The sequence below is a fragment of the Daktulosphaira vitifoliae genome, unplaced genomic scaffold, assembly GCF_025091365.1.
Source record: "Daktulosphaira vitifoliae isolate Bord-2020 unplaced genomic scaffold, ASM2509136v1 Scaffold_1, whole genome shotgun sequence".
Taxonomy (NCBI): Eukaryota; Metazoa; Arthropoda; class Insecta; order Hemiptera; family Phylloxeridae; genus Daktulosphaira; species Daktulosphaira vitifoliae.
Genome location: NW_026099572.1, coordinates 26,269,737 through 26,292,256, shown reverse-complemented (window position 1 = coordinate 26,292,256; position 22,520 = coordinate 26,269,737). Strand labels below are relative to the sequence as shown.

Sequence of the window (22,520 nt, the reverse complement as noted above, 5' to 3'; positions counted from 1 at the left end):
AGTAAAAAAAATTGAAAAAATTTCGAAAATTAGCGATTTTTAAATTTGTAATTTTTTTGGAGGTTTCCCCCATTTACGGGGAACGAGGGAAATTTTTTCAATTTTGAAGGGTAATGTCTTCGACTAGATACAATTTGTGATCTTTTGACGTATCGTTGAAAGAAATCCGTTCGGTGAGAGCTGAGAAAAAGTGGTAACAGACACAAAAAAAAAAAAAAAACACATCATAGTAAAACCAATACCATCTCAGCTTCGCATCGAAGCTAAAATGTTAAAGTACTAAAGTAATTTTTTGACTAAATGTGGGCGGATGATAGGTTACAATAAAAAATGAAAAGTGAAACGCATTACTATTTAAAACTATCAACTACGTTTTCATTCTGATTTGAAATTCAATGTCATGCTCTGTGTGATGTATTTTATTACTTAATGTTATGTTTGACTAAAATGTTCAGTCATCCTTCTGCTGTAGGTGCTGTTGACAATTTTTTAACGATTTCTCTACGATCGTCCGATTTAAAACGAGTTTATATATAATTTTTATTCAATTGATTATCTGTAAAAAGTGAAATTCACTATTTGTTGCACTTTTTCTTTTTCGTTTTCCGTCATCTCGTCAAAATTTCGAATTACGCTAATATTACAAAATTTCTTTAGTGTAAATTATTAAAAAATCAAGTGATTGTTATTTGGTTATATTACATTTTTTTTTTACGTCTATGTAAATATAATTGTGATGTTATGATGTATATTTCATGAATACCATGCCTTGTATTCAAGCATAATAGTATGAAATAGAGCAAGTGTAAATAAATATAAGCAATAGTAAGTTTATTATTCTATATTTTTAGAATTTCAGTACCTATTAGTTAAGATTGATATATTCTATTCCTTTATTAAATTGTTAAAGAGTTATCGTATCGTATTAAATCATTATCTGCTATGTAATTCAAAGTTACAAATAAACATTTAAAACAAATTATTTAACTAACCCCATTCAATTAAATTTATTAATTTATCTTTAAACTCGTCCATATGTTCTGTATTAAAAATATATTTTAATAATTTATCGCTTTTCGTACAATGACGCAACCAAGATTTTTTTCCTAAGAATTCATGGTTTTGAATTTTTTTTGTTCATTATTAAAAAGAAATCATTAAAAGATCAAAAGTTTTTGATCCCTTGATATTTCTTTTTTGTGTGTATAGTCTTATAAAATTATCGTGAATTGCTACTAATTCTTAAAGTGTGGAGAGCTTTAATTCCCAAAACCTACCATAGATTGCGTATCTGTATTATATTAAAAGAATTCTCTAAAATTAGTGATAAATTCTAGTATAGATATAAGTTAGATAAATTTATAGAATAGTATTAGAAACAATGCTTTTGATAGTATATTAATAATCAATTACCTTCCAACTGCTACAGCTCCAAGTCCTAGTGCTGCGCCTCCAGCAACTAAACCAAGTGCTGGTAATAGTACTGATGGTGTAGCAACCATTCCGAGTTTTTCTTTGACAACATTGGTGAGTTCTCGGTTTCCATTCGAAAGACCTAAATTTCCAGTAATTTTATGTGTAGCTTCTACTAAAGGATCTACAACGGGCTTAGTTAAATATGTGACTTGATCTAAGCTTGATTTCATTTTATCCTTCATAATTGTCCACAGTGAACTTTCTTCATTAATGAAATAATTTGGAGCATATTTACCGTGTTTTTCTGGGAAATTATAGTATGGGGAATATTTTTTAGGAACTTTAACCCTTGATTCTTTTTCTAAACCGGGTTCAAATGCAAAAGGACTTCTATCCGCGTGAATGTCATGAGAGAAGTGTGCTAAAGCCTGTTGTCTTCTTCCGTCCCTTGGCGTTTCTTCTGGTGGAACATATTTAGCAGCTTGTATTCCCAATTCTGGATGTGCATATTGCAAAACTGGAGTTCTAGCACTTTCTTCAAATGATACTTTTGATACTTTTTTAGGTGGTGAATACATTGCTGAATTTGGAAATACACTAACACTTGGAGCATGTAAAACACGAGCTTCTGCTTGAGGTTCGACCATTCTTGCTGTTCGACGGTCATTACTTAAAATATCTCCATTAATATTCTTAATGTAACCCAAAATTTTATCAGTCATATAATTTTCATTTTGAATAGCATCTTGAAAAGTAAATTTTTGATCATTATTAGAAATAATCTGAACTTTATCTGATTCTGGTTTTTTTTTATAAACTTGCCAAACTCCATTAAACATAGATGCAACGGGCTTATATTCTTCTTTCATCACTTTTTGTTCAGTTTTGTTGGTATTTGGTACTAAAATACCATTGATCACTCTCGCGTTTCTCCAAATTTGATGGTCATTTTCGTCATCTGGTTCCCGAACTCCCGTTATAACTGGTATACCGTCTGTGTCAACATGGAACAGACTTCTGGATTTTTTTTCATCTTCTTTTTTATTTTTTACGAACACCGAATCTGATCGTATTACTACAGGGTCTGGTAAGTCTATGACTTCTTTTGTATTTGGCGTGATTGATTTTGTTTCGGATTTTACCGTAGGCTCAGGGAAATGTTGTCTTCCGTCACGTTTTTTAATTACAATAGTAGCAACATCACCAGTTCGCGTCTTGACTTCTAAAGTTTCCATAGCATTTGGATCAAGATTTCTGGCTACTTTGATGGATGTTCTTGTCATTTGAACATTTTCTGGTTCAGAATTAACAAGAAGGGGTAAAATGATTAACAATATTTGTATTTTCCACATCTAGAACAAATAAAAATAAAAAATTCAATTATATAATAACGATATTTTATTTTACTTAACTTGATTCTTATTAAAAAAAATACAACTGTACCATGAAAGTACATATATTTTGTTATATATATAAACAATTCTACAGTCATAATGATAGTTATTGTAACATATGTCTTGTTTGTTTTAGCATTGTCTAACTGAGTATGTTTCTGGCTTAACTGCTACAAAAATGTGAATAAATACTAGTTATACAAATTATACTTAATATGTTTGTTCCCATTTTTCTTTTAGTTTTTACTTTTATGCTAAATAACCTTCAGTGGGGAATATTTACATGGAAAATTATTGTTTTATTTTTTGACAATACATTGATTACATATTGTTTACATAGATATCAGTGACTTAATTTACGACAACAAAATAGAAACGTCGTAATTTCTTATGAAGTAAGAGTATATCTAGAAACAAATTAATAACGCACAATGTGTGATTATTTCATTTCATTCAGTGTTACAAATGCCATTGACCTTAGGATTAGAGTATACTTTCCCTTCTGTAGGTAATGCTTATTCTAGACAGGTCCCAACGGTGAAACGCACGTTTTCGTCTTTTATCGGTTTAACAAATGTTTAAATTTAATTGTTTATACTGTATATAGAAATGCAGAAGATTTTCTTATTGGGAAAATTGAAAAATTAAAATAACTGTTGACGGATTTTGATACATGCAACGAATATAATTTTTGCTGGATATTTACTATTTACATGTAATGACCAATGTATATAATGTATACACACAAGTAGTCATAAGTTTCTCACACTTTCACTTGTTTTACCGGATGCATCTATCTATCCAATGTCACGAATATTCTTGGTAATTGAAACACAAACGTATATAAAATAAGTAAATGTGAGTAATCGTTTAACACTGTTTTCTTTAGGATTTTTGAACGTTTATTAAAATTATTTTAATAAAATTGACAGATGTATAATCTAGTTCTAATATTAATAGTTTTTCTTGGGGTAAATATTTCATGAAAAATGTATCTTTTTTTAACATAAAAAAATTACTTCTTCATTGTAGTTCAAAAACCCTAATCTATAAAATACTCTTGTGAGCTTATAAGTAATTAATTTGTGGTTTAATTTATTTTATTGTAATAAAATCAATCATTTTAATAGTTAGAATTTCAATAATTAAAATTTATATTGTACTTTTAAATTTTTATTATCTTTATGTTTGATAAAGATAATCCATACATATTTTATTTTTGAGATTAATATGGTTTCATAAATTGTAAAAAATGAGAGCCTTTAGTCATAACATTTTTTTCTATATTAATATTTTTTATGTTAGTACCTTTTTGAAAGGGTATAAACTAGTGATGGGAAATATCGAATAGTAACTATCGAACTATTCGATAGTTACACAATATATTCGAATAATTTTTAAAACTATTCGATTGTCTATGCTGAAAATAAACTATTCGGTTGTATAAAAACAATTAGATTAATTACTCAATAGTTTAAACTACTCGAAAATGCCCATCACTAGTATAAACTGGTATTAATGTTTTTAAATCTGTAAGTCGGTGACAAACCAATACCCCACTTTAAACAGTTGTTTTGAATTTTAGTAAAATAGGGATTACATTAAATATAATTCCTAACATAGTATAAATATTAATATTATAAATTAATAAACTAATAGTATTAATTTTATATTATTAGTCATCATACTGATTATATCATTAAAAAAATTTCTTTTATTTTCGTTGAATTACATATGATAAAGTATTATATCTTTGACAGCATAGATTTTATAATATTTTGATTTTTTTGTAAAAACGCACTTTTAAAATTTCATTGCAAATTTAGAGTATTTAAAAATACATAAAACGTGATAAAAATTATTTTTATTTCTATTAAGTTTCAATCAAAAACAGTTTATTGAATTTTAATAAACTTTTTCTATTCACGAAAAATTAAAAAAACATGAGTGTGTATTTGGTATCTTAACTTAAACCAAATTTAAATTGAAAATATCTAAGTTAAATCTATTATTTAAAAAAGATTTAAGTGCTATTGAAACGGAATATGATAAAAATATTACTTTCTTGGTTAGGGATGGTATCAGGAGCGGTTTCAGAACTTTTCAAACATGGAATGTTTACGAAAAGTTTTTGGACGAATAACTATTTATTTTTCACATATTTTACTGTTCAAAATACTTTTGTTAAGTAGGTGTTGATAATTCAAGGAGGGGGCACGTGCCCCCTTTAACTATCCCTTGATCCGCTATTCAATGATATTTAAATCTGCTGAATATTCGATGTGTAAATTATCATTAAAAATATGAATTTTTATTTGGGCAGATTTAATTATAATTAAATATTACACTAAGTATAGTTTATTTTTAATACGCTATAAAATTAATATCGACATTGTTAACAAAAATACTTGGACTTTATTTAAAAATAAGTATATGAAATAGTAAATCTAAAAAATAATTTTTTTTTTTGGTAAATCTTTAAAAAAAATTCTTGAAAAATGATTAGGTGTTGTAGCAATAATGATTATATTGTAATAATGTAAAACTCTAATGAATAAAATATATAACTAGTACAATTTAAATAAGTTTTGCTCACCATGTATATGTTATCCACGACTTGAAAATTGTTATGTTCTCTGTTAAAATTGTTACAGGAATAATATTTTTGTTCAGTCTTAATAAATTTCATTCGAATAAAATATTAAATATATTCACATTTCACTTTCTATTGGTGGCCATAGCGGACCGAGATAGTAGACTTGCAAGAAACTACACAAGACTGGCTCAATGTACTAGTAGTCTAGTCAGTATGCTCTGATACCTTCTTTCACTCATTAATTAATTCCCCTGCTCTCAACATTTGATTTACGGTTGGGTACGAAATTCTACTCACTAATAGTTGTAGCGTATGTTAACAACTGGAATAAAGTGTACTTAAATCTTTTGGCGATTGAACCTTACTACTAAATAATAGAAATTATAAAAACGAAGTGAATTAAAACTTACATACTTAGACTATGAAAAATTGTATGAATAGTTTTGTTTAGTGGTATATATCATACTTATAAATGTTATAAATATTCAAATTATCAGATAAATGTGTTTCCCAAGGCAGGGAAAATAAACTATCCTCTATAGTTTACAAAATGGGTTTAAAAATAAGAATTATTTCTAAAACCATATTTAGCACATATTTTAGCGTATATCTGGCAAAATATTTGAAGTAAAATATACTATTTAACATATACCACTTAATTGATTTAATTTATTTACTTTTTATAAACATAATGTAATAAAACTTATATGAAAATGAAAAGAGAATGAATTGCTACGATTCAAATATAGAATACCACCATGCATTTAGAAATTAAAAATCAGAAAGTGTATAAATTTGTAGTCTTTTTTTTTTAATCATTACTAAATCTTATTAAAAAAAATTGAGAGTTTAAATTAGTTGAAAGAAAATAATTAGTACACTACTACTAATAAATGTTGTCAACAAGTTCAGTAAATAAATAATAAAAACTAGTATGAATAGATTACTCAAAAACTCATGCTAATTTAAAAGCACAGTTTCTTTGATAAATGATATTACAAAAATTCAATTACATTTTGTGTCTTATAAAGGTTTAAAACGAATAATATTAATAGTTCTAATATTAGATTTCAAGTATTACCAGGTGTATAACTTAATAATGGGGATTTTTAAAAAAATAAAAACACAGCATTTTAAATAGAAATACAAAAAGCGTTTATTCAAAATAATTACCATTTGAATTTATACATTTCTCCCATCTTAATGGCAAGTTATGGATACCTTTCCAAAAAAATTTTTCTTCTTTCGCAGCAAACCATTCCGATAGCCATTTTTCTACGTCTTCGTAAGATTTNCATGACATATTTTGATGAAATAAAAGTTACAAATTAATATTATTTGAAACAATTTAAATTTGTGAATGTTAAAATATTAAAAATAATATTTTAACATTTTTTAAGTATAAATTTTAATGTGTATTAAAAAAAATAGAAATCAAAATTATAAAATAAAGTGTCATCTGCCACACAGTTCAATTAAAAAACATTTTAAATTCAAAGTTTTATAGATTTTTATTTATTTATGGTTATTGCGGTTGAAAGTTTGCCTAAGGCAAAGACAACTTCGGATGTATATAAAATATGTGAGTGCATTCCACACATACATACCATTCCCTGGTATTATATATTTTTAAAGTATATGGTTACCATGATCATAGCAGTTTACAATACATGTGAAACATTAAATGTACATTAATTATATTTAAACAAACATAATTTGGAGCATATAATAAAAGAATTCAATTTCGCTATTCACTTTTGACAATTAAATACTTGACATGAGTTTTCTAATCCAGACGTTGCCGATTTTATTAAAGTTTTAATGATATCAGTGTATTGTTCGGTTGAACTAAAAAAAAGTTCAATTTTAGTTGAAAGTTATTTTAATTTATTTATATTTTTCAGTAAAAAATAATATACTTATTATGAATGTTATATTGTAACATATTTTCAAGTTCACTTGATGAGTAATTTTTTTTCATATTTTCACACAGTTTTCTTTTTGAACATTCATCTAATTCTTTTAAAAACTTAACTTCTACTTCATTTGATTTTCTGCTGGCTATTTTTTTATCTAATGATTTATACTTTCCTGTATAATTGTTTTGATAATTGATAGAACTATTTTTAGGTAGCCTACAGACAAAAAAAAAACATTTCTATAAATAAATAAAAAGTTTATATGAAGTTTTGTGTATAATTTATAGACATTGTTTATTTTTGAGATAAATAGCTAAGTTTTAGCGATTTGAGTACAAATATAATTAAAAAAAAAATTAACTTGTTGTTAATGAACACTATTTTAAAACAAGAATACTTAAATGATTTTTGGATAAGCCAGTAAAATGAAAGTTGTTTTTTCATCTATTAAAGTACATGTTGTTATATTTTAGACCAAAATACAGTTTTAAGTATTACAACTTATTAAATAATGTGTATAACAATTTCACAACACTTTTTTTTGTAACTTTTTTGTTATCCTGGAAGGTGTGTGATTAACATAATTAATAAATGAATATTGGAAATTTCTCTTTTTAAGGTCTAAAATCTAGAAAATTGTTCAAAATGTAGTATCCTTTGAAAAAATTGTTATCTTTGTATAGTTGATTGGAAGTATTATATAACCATGCAATGATGGTTTAATAGTCAAATAGATAGCTTCTAGTAGTATATCAATCCTCCTGTTAGCCTAATTAGAATTACCCAAATACTATTTGAAATCTAATCCTAACTTTCACTTATGAACACTATTGTCTAAGAGTGTACTTCCCACACAGTATTGTATTTTCGGTACTTAACTTTAGATAAGCGTTTTAATTAATAAAATATAAAAATGTGTTATCGAATATTAACAGTTATGCATTAACAATTAATATGTATAGTGTAACACTTAAACACTTAAGATCTCACCACTTTTTAACATATTTAATTTTAATTATGTAGGCAGTTGAAATTTAGAGGTATTGTTTAATAATATTTTTATGTCAAGTAAAACTATGAATACAGTAGATTATAATTAAGATAAAAATTGTTAGTAATAAAGTTTTAATGGAGTAAAATTTTGTATAAATCCTAAAAAAATGGTTAATTGTAAAGTGTTATCAAGTTTAACTATCAAACTATTAAATCATTTAATATTATTCTACTATTAAGAAATTTCTAGCTTAACTATAAAGCTGTTGAAAGACACCTGTTTTATGCGAATAAATATATAAAAAAATGTCATAAAATTTTTTAGAGAATTAACATAATGAAAAAGATTTTAATACCCTCTTTTAATTATGTTGATTATAATGAATTGTTAATTTGAAGAAGTAATTTCGTTGAAAAATAAATTTGTTCTGTTAAAAAATTAAATCACAAGTTTGGAAGTTTGATATACTTCAGTAATTATTATTAGAAAGTTTGTTATAATAACGGTTGCGCTAATAACATAATAAGCCAATTTATATATCGGATGGTAGTAAAAATGCAGAGTATAAAATGCATTTATTTAATTTTATCAGTATTTAATTAAAAATAATATTCTTCAATAATCTTAAGGATATTTAATTGTTTATGGAACTACAAAAAGTACTTTATTACCCAATGATAATTTTTTGAGAAAAAGTGCAAACTATATACTTACTGATACGAATTTTGTGTAGAATTTACTCGTATAATGGTTGGTGGTAAGGATGCGAACAGCAATCCTATTGGTAAAAGAGAAGCTAAAACTGTTACAACACTCGACCAAGGATTTATCCTGTAAATTATTTTAAATAATTAAACTTATCATCATTTTATTTCAGTATATTTGTATTATTACTTTCTTTTTATTTGAGAATGATAATTGTGTATTGGTGATTCGTATGTTTCATCTGGATAATGCAACATTTCATCGTTGTGGTAATTACCTACGTTTAACTTAGGGGTATAATTGGGCACGTATTCGCCAAAATCGTGTTTCATAGGCTTGAACTGCGGTAAAATTTCTCCATATTTTGCTGGACTTTTAGATTCCAATTGTAGAGATTTATTATAATTACTTTCAGAGTAGTATTCTTGTGTGGCTTGTGGAGATATTATACCATTTTCTTTGTTTCTTGTTAGTTGATAAGTAAATCTATTAGGGGGTCTATTAAAATAACTGGGCCTATAGAATACTTCTCCTTTGATATGAGGACTTGGTTTTTCAAAAATAGGATTTTCATTCGGTTTGTAATAATTACTTGGTAGAAAGTTTTCAAAAACTTCACTTGGGCGAATAGATGATACATTAACAGAACTCTCAACAGAAACTGCTGTTGTTTCAGGTACATGTAAATTTGCATTATTTTCTACATCTTCATTATTATCAGTTTGCTCTGTCGTTGTAGACACTTTAACATCAATTTGTGGTCTTTGATGTGAACTGCATGCTAGCATTAATAATAAAACTAACGTCTATAAAATTAATATTTTAAGTTAGGTTTCAGTAAAATTAATTTTAATTAATGGAATAATATTAAACTTACTTTTTCCATACTTTATAAATATATAAAAAATTGGTATTTTGTTTCGTTAACTCTTTACATTGTTCTCTCTGTTGAAAGAATGAATCGGAATTTGTGAAAAAAGAACAGTTTTATGGAAAAAGTTTACATTGTTTTTACGCAACACATGGAAGACTGTACAAATTAGATTACTATACATTATTTAAAAAAACAAACGTAGTATGACAATTTTTACTTTCTTAATTTTATATAATTTTTATTGTCTCTATGGTACAATAAAGAATATCTAAATTATATAATTTTATATAACTACACAAATTTTAGTATATACATAAATCGTATGATTTAGTAATATATATTATTATATATGTTACATATTATGTAACATAGATATTTACTATAAACTGGTGTGTTATTTTTCAAAGTCTTCATGAAATTAGTATTAATATTATAGACATAATTTATACTAAAGAAAGTATAAATATATTTGCTTAGTTAAATTTTGTTGATATCAAGAAGCTATAAATAAATACTAATTTTTCTTTAAAAAAAAATTTTACTAAACTTCATATACTTGTATTTAAGTAAGTACGTAATAATTATATAAATATATATATATATATATATATATTGAAATAATTTGACAATATATATTTTTAAATGTTTTTACAAACGAGTTTGGTGTTCTTATTTTTAAGATTTATGGCAAATATAAACTTGCTGTAATAGCAACAAATATTTGAGATGATTATTATTTTTAAGTATAATAACGTTAAAAATAAAATTCATTTATTATTTACCTTGTAAAGTTTATTTTATTTATCTATGTTTGTCATTGCAGAAGGCTCAATGCACTCTTTCACATTTGAACACATCTGTCAATAAGTTATCTATATGAAATGTTTTTAGGAGCTAGAACATTTCCCTCAAAAATTTTTTTATATAAGAACTTTGAAAAATAAAGTTATTCAAAAATAAAAAAAAGTTATATTAACAGTAAAATATTCTTTAAAATAAAAAAAAAATGTAAATAAATAGATTTTAATATGTTTTTGTCTTATTTACTTCTTAACATAAGTATACTCTGATGTGTAAAATTGTTTGCAAATAAAAACTCCTAAATTACTGACAAATTTATTGATAGTATGAATTAAAATGAATTTTCTATTCATTTATATTTTTTAACTACCTGATCTTGTATTTTAAAGATAGGATAAGGAACGATCACATAAGAGGGAGTATAGATGTAGCGTCAATCGTGGATAAGATGAAAGAAAATAGACTTAGATGGTTTGGTCATGTTATGAGGAGAAAAGAATCGGAAGCTGTAAGAATAGTTATATAAATAAATATTGAAGGAAGAAGAGGTAGAGGAAGACAAAAAAGAGATGAAGAGATGTTATTGAATGCAATATGAGGATAGCTGATGTGAGCGTTGAGGATGTGGGAGATCGTATCAAGTGGAAGTTTAGGATAAGGGTGACCGACCCCAAGTAATTGGGATAAGGGCGAGGAAAAAGAAGAAAAGAAGAAGATTTTGTATTTTAAAGAAAGCACATTCTATCGAAGGTTAAGGGATTTTCAAGAATAAAATAATACTTTTTGTATGAGTATTAAAAAGTTAAATTAAATGTTAAATTGTGTGGTATTATTTTGATGTTTAGGATGTTATTATGTTTATCTAATTATTAAGTATTATTCTAGAGTATTTTTTTTTATCTTTGGAAAATTAACAACGTAACTATCCAAATGACTTGTGCCTATAGTTATTGTTTTTTTGTAACTTATCGCTTATGCATTTCCGTTTTCACAAGGAAAGCGAACTGTAAACTTATTCTTTATTGCGCATTGTTTGACTACTAATAACGATATGGAGTTCAAGCACAAACAATATGTGTATTTTTACTTTCATTTTCCAAACCTTACAAAATTGGCTTTAAACGAGAAACTTGACATTTTTGTACTTAGTTCGTTTGTATGATCTTCACAGTACCATCAGTTGTTACGCGACACTTAAAGTGGTTATACATTAAAAATATATTAGTCATTTCTTAGTGAATTTTATAAATAAATAATATTAAGTGATAGGTTTTACATTATTGGTAAAATATGTTCAAGATAACACAAATTTTTACGGGGGCTTTTTGTCTGACAATGACGATTCAGGTTATCAATGCAAATGCTATTGATCAAGAGCAGTTTCAGCTGCCGAATAAGCCAGTTACGGTAGAAGCAAGAGGTTTGGATGCACAATCAATGATGTCTGGGATCGCTCAATCGTTAATGAGCAGGACAGGAGGAACCAGTAGCCAAGTACAGAAAAAAATAATTGTTTATATTTTTAACAGGCACTTAGTGGGATTATAATTATTCGTTGTGAAAATAACACGTGAACGTATATTTAGAATTATTGTATTGACACGGATGTAAAAAAAAGAAACGCCCTGGGTTACTGCAAAATGTCTTCCCTGACTACCCTAGCCAGTCCTTGTCGATTTTTCAAGATGGCCACAGGACTTTGCGATCTGCCCGATATTTTGGCTAGTATTTCTTTTATTAAATCTCGCGCCCATTTCTTTTTAGAAAATCTACTAGCTAAAATCGATTTACTCTCTCCTTAGTCTTCAAATATTATTCTGTTATTAGTTACTTTAAATCTTATCTATAAAATTTCTATCCACTTCATTCAAATAAAACTTTAGCTTATCTAATTACTTTATTTTAATACACATTGTTTTAGAGATAAAATTGACATTTTTTTACTGAACATGGACTAACTGTTACTAAATTTTTCGTATATTTACTGAACATAAATAACATACAAAGGACGAAATATTTGTGTTTTAATTTTAACTACCTTATACTTTATTTCATTTAAGCCTAGATGTTGTTATGAAGATTAAACCCCAAGCAAAAAAAATGTGCTCATTGTAGACATTTTTACTCTATCAACATTTTATTCGCTAACTCTTACTTTAATTGATAGTATCCCAGTTATTCAGTAATATTTTTACAGTAAATGAATATTACTTATACGTAATACACTATTGGATATAATTTTATATATAACTTTTGGAAAGATAGGTAATGTTCACAGTATGTATCATTTTTGACAGACAGTACAATAATGTCCAACAGTTTTTCCTTTATACTTCACTAATTACATGATAGTTTGCCAAAGTGAATAATAATTCTTTTCGGTTTTTTTTTGTATTTAAATAACGTTATAAATTTAAAATAATTTTTGACATTGAATTTACAATAACGTTAGAAGTTCAAAAAATGTTAATCGTTAAACATGGTGCAACGTAAAATAACGTAATATCAAACGTCCGAACGTTTTACAAATTTTTGACAAAAGATAGCACTATGACATAGTGCGCCATATCAATTACTAAAATACATAAAATGATAAAACGATTAATGTTATTGAAAAAACATTTAACGTAAAAATAGAATAATGTTATAATATAAATAAAAACATTAAATTCAAAAATTGATTAAGGTTTCTGTAATACAAACAAATAACGCAAATATTTTGTAATGAATTTTATTATACCTTTTTTTAGATCATAAACCAGTTTATTATTTACACCGCAGCAAACTTAAATAGAAAGGTCCAACGACGCGTATAATTTTCTTCCTTTTCATAAAATGTATTATAACTGTCACGGAAGTTGGGCATTTACATTAAAATAATATAATGTGACAGTTCCGAAAAAAAACTGTTTACATAAAGTTACACTTGTATTGTATTTTTATTTTTACACTAATTTAATACTTATTTCATGACATTTCATATTTAATAGTTAAAATTAATCAAAACTCATAGTAAACTACTATTATATGACGAGGGATTTGAAATAAAATAAACTACAATTTTTAATTAGGTATGTTATTTTATTCTTGGTAAGATATGTATCAGTAGCGACGATCAACTTGGGTCACTATTCGACTTCCTAAGGGCGTGTTTGGGTAGTACGTAGATTTTCTTCTTATCAATCAACCATTATAAGTAGTTAAAATATTAATAACTGTATTCATAAATTTGAAAACTTAATGATTTATTTAAAATTGAAAAATATAGATGCTAAAACATTGTAACCTTAATAATAACTTTTATTCAATGGAATTCGTCACAATAGGCACTTATTAAGTATTCGTTAAACTCAATAATCCAACAGTTATTTATAACAGCCCGACTGTTTGTTAAGCAAAAGTCTGTTATCAGTTATTATATACTTGAAATTATTGTGTCTAAATATTGAAACTATTTGTATATTCTGTAATAAAAAACTAAATTTAATTTTTTTTTACTTAAGTGCTAAATATTTTTTTTCCTTTACCAAAAAAAGGTTATTAAATAATAAATAACCTGATTTGGTAAGAAGTTTATACCGCTACAAATTTTAGCCAATTATGATGTAATAATTTTTAAAAGTGAAAAGCGAAAAAATTCTTAAAAGGTTGGTAGCACATCTAAAATGATTAAATTTTAATAGTGACGATATCAATTATCACCCATTTACCTATATAAAAATAAACAGAATACAAGCTAGGAGGCCAACATAAGAGTAGAACCTCCAAACCTGTAACTATCGCTTCAAATATGACCTCTGCAACAAGTACGAAACGTTAGCATAAAACTGAAGACGTTGATATATCTGTAAACATTTAATCAAAAGCCCTATTAAATTAATTTCACATTAAATTTATTAATATTAAATTTATCAAAAAAAAAGGTCATAGTTTTTTTATGTGGTAAAAAAATGAAGCCCTAATAGTTATTTTTCTGTACAAAAAATAAGTCAGTACGCATTTTTGGCATAAAATTGTAACTTATATTTGAAATTTTGATTTTATATTTTCATAAGGCATAGTCATTTTTTTAGGTGTCCTGAATATTTAGGAGTTAATTGATTCATATCTTTAACCATAAGCTCTTTGATTTAATATTAAATTAAGGATCAACAAAGTTTATTACCAAACAGTGTTTTTATAAATTTTTACTAATGGACTTTTAGTATTACATTAAATTGAAACTTACTGCTAATTACAAGGGGTAATCACCGTTTATTCTAGTTTTGTTGTTGACAGTGTAGTTAACTAATTAATTGCACAAACTCATTTTAATATTACTTTCTGTTTATTTACTTGAACTTACTACAATTTTAACTTAACATTTAAATGACATTTTATGATTTTAGTATGACACAATTTATGTTTATAAAATTAATTTTTGTATATATTGTAATAATAAAATGCAATTGAAAACTGCATTTTTTTAATGCTAAATTAATATTTAAAAAAATACCTCAGTAAATTACAGTTATTTCAAATCTTTTTTTTCTGCTTTTATCTTTATTCCAATCTTCTATGGTTTAATATGTAAATTCTATATTTTAACATCCTTGTTGTTAATTTGTGTGTAGTCGTTGAGCTTAAACGTGTCAAATGTGATGTTGATGGTTGTTCTGAAGGCGCTTATTTGGGGCGCCGCATATATGACAGGTGGTCATAAGGGACGTAAAGATAACCTATCTTTTGGCCTACAAGATATTATTTCTGAGTCTGATGTTTTAATGTTTCTCGGATTTTTAGTTGCTGATGAATCAGGGCATTATGATTGTTTAAATCGTGTAGCATGTGAACAACCAACAAAAGCCATAAGCTATTTGAAAAGCGCTGAAATGGTTTGGCAAACTGCAAAAATGTTTGATGGGTAATAATAACAAATAATTTTACATACATTAATTATTAATGATTGTATCATTAATATAACAATTATAGTTAGTAATATAATTTTAATATTTTAGAGTTATTCCTTTGGATAACAAATACGAAAAAATGATGAACCGATTACAAGAAGCGATTGAAGATGGTAGAGCAAATGCCAATTGCCAAGCTATATATAAGTGTTCAGAACCTCCTAATGATAGATTTAACACAGTTGAGAACTAAAACATGCAAATAAAAAAATATATCATGGAATTTTAAGTCTGATAGAAAAACATATAATTGAAAATAAGAAATGTAATATTATACTTTCACATAAAATTAAGTTCTTTTTTTGAATATGCTATACAGATATTAAATGATAAGTGATAAAACATACAGTATATTTGTAATATTATTATTATGACGCTAAGAATATTGTTATATTTTACTACTAAATAGAAATAAAATTTTTGAAAAAAAAATTATTTACTGGAATAATTTTTGTAAATACTTTTAGGAATATTGTAAAATATGGTTAATATAATAGTAATGTAATTAAACTCTGTTGTTTTTCAATAAGTATAATACATTTTACTGAAATTAGAACTATATATATTACAGGTATTTAGTCATATCAAATATTGTTCTGTCATTTATTAAAGATAGTCGATGCTCTAATAAACTTAATTTTTGTATATTTAGTATCCTCAGAAATATCTATAGGATTTCCAAAAAATTTGAAAAATTATATTTATTGTTGTATGGAAATATTTCTAAAAAGAGTGAAATTTCATGTACAAATAATAATGACAAAATATAGTAATCAACATGCATACTTCAATATAGCCCTAGACAATTAACCATAACTCGAAGAAAATGTTAACTGAAATTTTTTCATAATAATTTCATTTATCATTTGCTATTGCAGATAACTATAAATATTAAAGTTTTTAGTAAAACATTAGGTTAAAACACAATCATGGTTTAATTAAATCAAAAACAGTCCATTTATTTTTAATTATTAATCAATATAAATGTGAATCTTTCTTCTATCGTCTATATTGAATTAGTTAATAATTAAAACTAAAAATCTTTGTGCTCAGTGTTTGTGTGTTACGGTACGTTATTAACGCGGTGAGAGGCGGCTCATGGTACCCATTCTTAAATGGGTCTTTAATTCTCAGTGGCGCACTGTTGCGCTGAAGTGTGTACGAGACCATTCCAGTATTTAATGTAACACCTTACAAACATTATTTGTCGCAGTTTCTTTCAATAAAAATTAATCATTTTGCATTTCGCATGAAATATTAAATTAATATCGTGTAAAGTGTTGTGAGTTTTTATGCCATTAGTTGAATAGCATTATAAGAAATTTTTTATCAGAAAATTAATATTGATGAAAAAATATATCTTTGAGCTTGTATAGTTGTGAAAAAAATTAAAACTATTCTATTTTATAGTATTATTTTAAATTTTTTATTCTTACATGAATTAATTAATAGATTCCTCGTTTATTAAATACATTAGATATTCATATACCAAATGAATTGCATTTAAAATTGTTGGAATTTACCATCATAATTAAGTAAGTTTTGATAATAATTATTTTTATTAGTTTAAGTGACAAATATTATTTTTATTCAAAAAAAGTGTTGGAAATTGTATTATATTCATAAATGAATCGAATACATGTTTATTGGAGTATTGTATAAATGTCAATTAAAACGAAAATCATTATTAAATCAATATGAATTAATTTCATTTATGTTGATACATCTTCAGTTACTTTAAAAATTTTATTCAACTTCATTTAGAACTTTTGATATGCCAAAAGTTTAATTACTATTAATCTTAGTATTCAATTACTGCTTTATATAATTGATAATATATATTTAAACGTATATTTTCAATCTTATTCATATATTTATAGTAATTGTATTTGTAATAACTTTTTTACTATTTATTCATAATAAAACTTTACATTGTAAATGGGCCTTGTAGTTCCATATTTATTGCAAATTAAAATTTTTAAATTGTAACAACTGTTTTTGCTAATACTTAAGGTGAACGTCTTAATAATGTTTCGAAAAATTTGAGTTTGAACGGAAGCGGATACTACAGAACAATAATAACAATAAACTGTATCGTGGGGAAATATGAAACAACAGGCAAAAAAATACATTTCGCATTGTGCTTGAAAGAAAAACTTTCGCATTAGTCCGTTCAACTCAGTAAAATTATTTTTGCAACACCTAAAATATTCTTATTAGATGATATAAATTAAATACACTTGCAATTTATTATACTTACGTACATTGTAATAATTGTGGAGATCTCTTTCAGTGGTTTCTATTTCTTGTACGAACACTTAGGTTCTTCTAGATACCAAAATAATAATTTAATATTTTTTCATTCTGTTTATTTTATAAATCAAATAGCCGAAAGCGAATTCCAGTCATTTTCCCCAATGCAGCAATCTCCTATTGTACACCTACTTCGTTATATAAATTTGCTATTGATCGATGCTTAGTGTTCGTGACCGTTTTACTGTGCGTCCCTCGCTTTGTAAATGGTCTATTAATTTGCTGATGTGAAAATAAATATAAGAAGCAACGACACGTTTAATGTGACACAGAATACTTAATATCCATTAGGTTTATAACGACATTACTCACAAAAAACAATCGGTTTTCTTCCAACTGGATTTTCCATGAATTTTTGTTTTTGTTCGATGCTTCATGATTTTCTTTTAATGTTTACTTTTGATTATTTTCGCGTATTAATTATTTTAGACACAAATTTTTCTCACGGTTCTGTTAACAGAAGAATGAACCAGAAATTTTGACAAGGTGAAACTTATTGTAGTATAATTTTAATGTTATAATTATTAAATGCCTAATGCTAAATTACCCAATTCATTCTAATAATATTTTAAAAGTATTATTTTTCTCATTTTAAAATTCTAATAAAGTTATTCATTTTACATTAAAAGCATTTTGAGTTTGAATAACAACAGATGATAATTGTTATTAATGAGAGAATTTTTTAATTCATAGTTATTTTTTATGAATTAAATTTATTGTATTATATTATTTGATATGGACATAACTCTAGAAGGATTTTTTTTTGTGATATAATATTTTATTATTTGTATGAAAAGACTAAATTTATTAATTATGAATAGTATTTTACCATTTATTGTTTTTCTTACTTATACAATAGATAAATTTTATGTATTCTATAAGCAAACTATTTAGTTTATTATTAGACTATTTAACTATATAAAATTCTTCTTTAAAGTCAATATCACTCGTTTTGATGACATCTCATATGTACAAATATTTGTATGATTTTTGTATTGATATCCCCAACAAAATTACGTTTTTTTTTGCTCTTTTTCGCTAATGACTAAGTTAAATGACTCATTATTCGTAATAGAGTTATAATTTATATTTCTTTATTTATTTGTTATTTTCATTTTTTTATCCATACTATTAATGTGGCAGTACTGATTCGTGACAGCATAACTTGTTGGTGTGATGTTAAGTTATACGGTCTGATGCCGATTTTCAATTATATTTATGTACGAAAATGAAAATTATTATTGTAATGTATTTGACACTATGATTGTTTGAAAGTGAATTTCTGTATTTGGATACGAATAGTCTATAATGCATACACGGTGGATAATTTTCAATGTGTATATTTACTTACATTTGGTATATTTATATAGTTTTCTTGCTTAAAAATTGAATAATAATATCGATGACGAACAGATGGTGTTATTTTTTATTCTTTTAATCAATCTTCAACGATTATCCATGTGTAATATGCATGATCGTCCGAATTTCAATTTAGAAGTAACATCACGGTAAAGCACTTTCATCTGTTTATTGATATGGTTACTTATTACTTATTTTCATTGAACATATAGTATAGAAGAGAGTAGAACAAAAAATAATATATATTATTTTTTTTTTAAACTCATATATAAGGGAAAAAATATTAGTATAATGAACCAATATATTAATAATAATAATTTTCCAACCAAACCCAACCCAACCAAACCCAACCCAACCAAACCCAACCCAACCAAACCTATTATTTATAATAAACAATAAATCTTCCAATGTAAATATTGTTAATAAGATTCAAACGAAGTTACAAATGTACTTGAAAATATCTCTACAATTAAAATCAAAGGTTAAATTTAAATTAAATCGAACCATGGAAATTTGTGACGGTCGATTTGATTAATCGGACATAGTGATGACTGGCCGAGGTTCGAATTATTCGCGCGAGAAATAAATTTAATTAAAACAATATACCACTACAGAATTAATATTATTATATTTTCATTGTATAAATGGGTTAATTTCCCGGTGAAACGTATTGAAGAGCCAAGAGGAATGATTACAATTCCTATCAAATTCTGTTGTCACCAAAAATGTTGACCCGATTCCAATACGGATAACAAAGTCATTAGCAATATTGTGTATCGAATTGTTAGTGTTCATTACCATCTATTGCCTACATAGTAATGTTTTTAATGCATTAATTACATTTACTCAAAACTAACATGCTAATTAATAAAAAAGTACAAGGTTGGGTTAATAAGAGCATTTAACTAAGTATTTTACTGTCATCTCTTTTTCACGTGCCCATATAAATATTCATCTATGCAGTTCTAGAGTATGATTTGGGTTGAGCTCAATTATTCGCAATGTTCTACTTAGTATACCACGCGACCATAAACTTTAAAGATTAATTTAATGAATACTTAAAAGTGTATAAAATATATTTAAAATAATGTACAATTATAACATAAATATATATTCACATATTGATAAAAATGTAAACAAATAGTGATAAACAAATTGTAATGTGTTATTTAATATTATGACTAATAACTCAATTATAATCTAGGTAATTTAGTTTTTCAGATGAGTAAATTCGAAAAAACACATCCCCACAATTAATGTTGACAATGAAAGTTCAGAAAAAATAATAAATTGCTTATTGAATTAATACAGTACATAAAAAATAACTCTTTTAATCTAAAATATAAAATAGTTAAGCCTATTTAAAGAGTTCATGGAGTTATTTAAGATTAATGCAGTATTGTCCACTGTCCCGTAATATTTTTTTACCGATTTGCCGATAAAGTTAAAATTTTATCCTTATAAAGAGAAATATAAGCCTTCAATAATTTATAAAATAGTGAAGTAATATTAAACGCTGTCCATAGCATGAAAATTGGTGCACAATGCATGAATTTTAAATTGTTTATTGTATCGACTAATAGATCTAGATTATAACCCTGAATTTTTTATTTTTTTTAGTTTTATAAATGTAGCTATAATTTTTTTGGCGAGATATTTAAAAATTGCAATACTTATCATAGTAACACTTTATAAAGATTTATCCATCTATATTGCATTGTCGTAATGAAAAAAAGTTGTTAATCATGATTCCAAATTTTAATAAATCATCAGCTTGCTTTTTATATACAGGTGTTCAGTAAGTAAGGAACACAGGTCAATTGTTATAAACAATGAAAACAATAGAAACCCGTTTCCTTAATGAACATTCTATATATATTTAATTTATCATTACTACCATTTGTTGTTCAAATATTTTATCTGAACATTTCAAAACGATGTGAAAGACAATATTTTCAACCAGAATTCTGCAGTGTTTTTAACATTAACAATATGATAGTGCACTGTTTAATTGTTTTAAAAATCACATAATTATAGATTAAATCGTAAAAAAAAATATATAAAAGCAATCGTTTATGAATTTTTATACTATGCTGATAATATATAATTATCGTTTTAAAATTATTTTTTTCGAATTTAATTAATAGATAAACTTTATTTATTAATATTAAAATATTGCAGGGTAAAAACAATATTGTAGTTTTTTGAAAAACAAAATTTTGTGTAAATTCAGTTTTCAGTGACTTTCTAATATTTTTGTTATCTGTACTCACTCAGTTGATCTTGCCAGCTACATAAAAGTCCGGTACCGAATCAAAGAATAGTCTTCAAAGTTTTCACTACATTATAAGGTTATGAGCAAATAAATAGGTCATTAAAACGTGATCCGGTTATACTATCGGTTTATCTATAACCCTTCTCCTAAAGGCCAAGTAAGAAATATGATATATTTTTCTAAAAGTTTAAAACTTGAGTTACAAATAGGAAACTTATTATTATCTTTATCGGTTTTGCTTCACGTTTCAATCGTAAATGTATTTTCAATTTAATCTAAAAATTAATTAAATTTAAGGTATTGTCGCAATTTTTTCGAAAAAGGACGAGATTTTCTAATTTCTATTCTAAACTTTTTTTTGTTTAACAATAATATTTAACTTATTTTTTCTGGAATTGGTAACGGATAACTTTAAGATTGGAGAGTTAACCATCCCACTTTGCGCTTATGATAGTACAGTAGTGAAATACGTATTGGTAACACTTCATTAGCTACAAAAACTTTTTTTGGTGATAACTCAATTGTACTCATTAGAACCATAGTGAGAGTATTGTCTCACATAGAGTCGCAAAAGGGAGGAGATTAAATAGTCAAAATAGAAAGACAAAATGGAATTTGAAGATGTTTCTTTCGAAATGAACAGCGAAAAAATCATTTATTCAACAAAGTGATAGTATTGTTTTTTTGTATGATTTAGCACACAAAAAAAGCAAGTGCGTTTATAAGAATTTTTCAAAAACTTAAGAGTTCATGTTAATATTTTAAAATTACTATAAAATGGTGGTATTTAAAATTTAAGTCATATTTGATACAAAATAACACTATATTTTTTATGTAAATTCCATATCTTCTAATTTTCAAAAAAAAAATGTAAAATCTGTGGGCTATATTATTAATGTATCCAAATTTACCCCCAAGCGACTAA

General features: G+C 25.6%; 3 protein-coding genes across 4 annotated transcripts in view; 1 reads left to right on the top strand and 2 right to left on the bottom strand.

The window, feature by feature from the left end:
* LOC126910541 (uncharacterized) overlaps positions 1-5,620 on the bottom strand; it is an 8,182-nt gene extending 2,562 nt beyond the window's left edge. The window contains exons 1-2 of the mRNA XM_050693187.1: positions 5,407-5,620; positions 1,414-2,768 (exon numbers count right to left, since the gene is read on the bottom strand). Coding sequence (XP_050549144.1) covers positions 1,414-2,768; positions 5,407-5,499 — 1,448 coding nt within the window. The 5' untranslated portion in view covers positions 5,500-5,620. The remainder of the gene's footprint in view (positions 1-1,413; positions 2,769-5,406) is intronic.
* A 1,373-nt stretch (positions 5,621-6,993) lies between these two features.
* Positions 6,994-10,055, bottom strand: LOC126910549 (uncharacterized). The gene is made up of 5 exons (XM_050693197.1): positions 9,902-10,055; positions 9,214-9,830; positions 9,034-9,150; positions 7,326-7,541; positions 6,994-7,254 (listed from the first exon to the last, which is right to left on the bottom strand). Exons 1-5 carry the CDS (start codon positions 9,908-9,910, stop codon positions 7,158-7,160), a joined length of 1,056 nt encoding a protein of 351 aa, XP_050549154.1. The 5' UTR covers positions 9,911-10,055; the 3' UTR covers positions 6,994-7,157.
* Positions 10,056-11,530: 1,475 nt separating this feature from the next.
* LOC126910551 (uncharacterized) lies at positions 11,531-16,041 on the top strand. Of its 2 annotated transcripts, XM_050693200.1 has the most exons (4): positions 11,531-12,193; positions 12,286-12,420; positions 15,313-15,602; positions 15,697-16,041. In XM_050693200.1, the coding sequence occupies exons 1-4, from the start codon at positions 11,990-11,992 to the stop codon at positions 15,839-15,841; spliced, it is 774 nt and encodes a 257-aa protein (XP_050549157.1). In that variant the 5' UTR covers positions 11,531-11,989; the 3' UTR covers positions 15,842-16,041. The 2 variants fall into 2 exon arrangements, with proteins under 2 accessions (XP_050549157.1, XP_050549158.1); XM_050693201.1 differs by lacking the exon at positions 12,286-12,420 and having other exon boundaries at positions 11,557-12,193.
* The last annotated feature ends 6,479 nt before the right edge of the window (positions 16,042-22,520 follow it).

Bases quoted from the DNA above. Each gene is read 5' to 3' on its own strand.
- LOC126910549 (XM_050693197.1), bottom strand. The intron at 7,542-9,033 runs GTAAGTATATAG...TTTTGTCTGTAG, and splicing joins TCTACACAAAATTCGTATCA to GCTACCTAAAAATAGTTCTA. The intron at 7,255-7,325 runs GTATATTATTTT...ACTTTTTTTTAG, and splicing joins CAATATAACATTCATAATAA to TTCAACCGAACAATACACTG.
- LOC126910551 (XM_050693200.1), top strand. From the start codon at position 11,990: ATGTTCAAGATAACACAAATTTTTACGGGGGCTTTTTGTCTGACAATG. The intron at 12,421-15,312 runs GCTAGTATTTCT...ATTTGTGTGTAG, and splicing joins GCGATCTGCCCGATATTTTG to TCGTTGAGCTTAAACGTGTC. The intron at 15,603-15,696 runs GTAATAATAACA...TTAATATTTTAG, and splicing joins ACTGCAAAAATGTTTGATGG to AGTTATTCCTTTGGATAACA.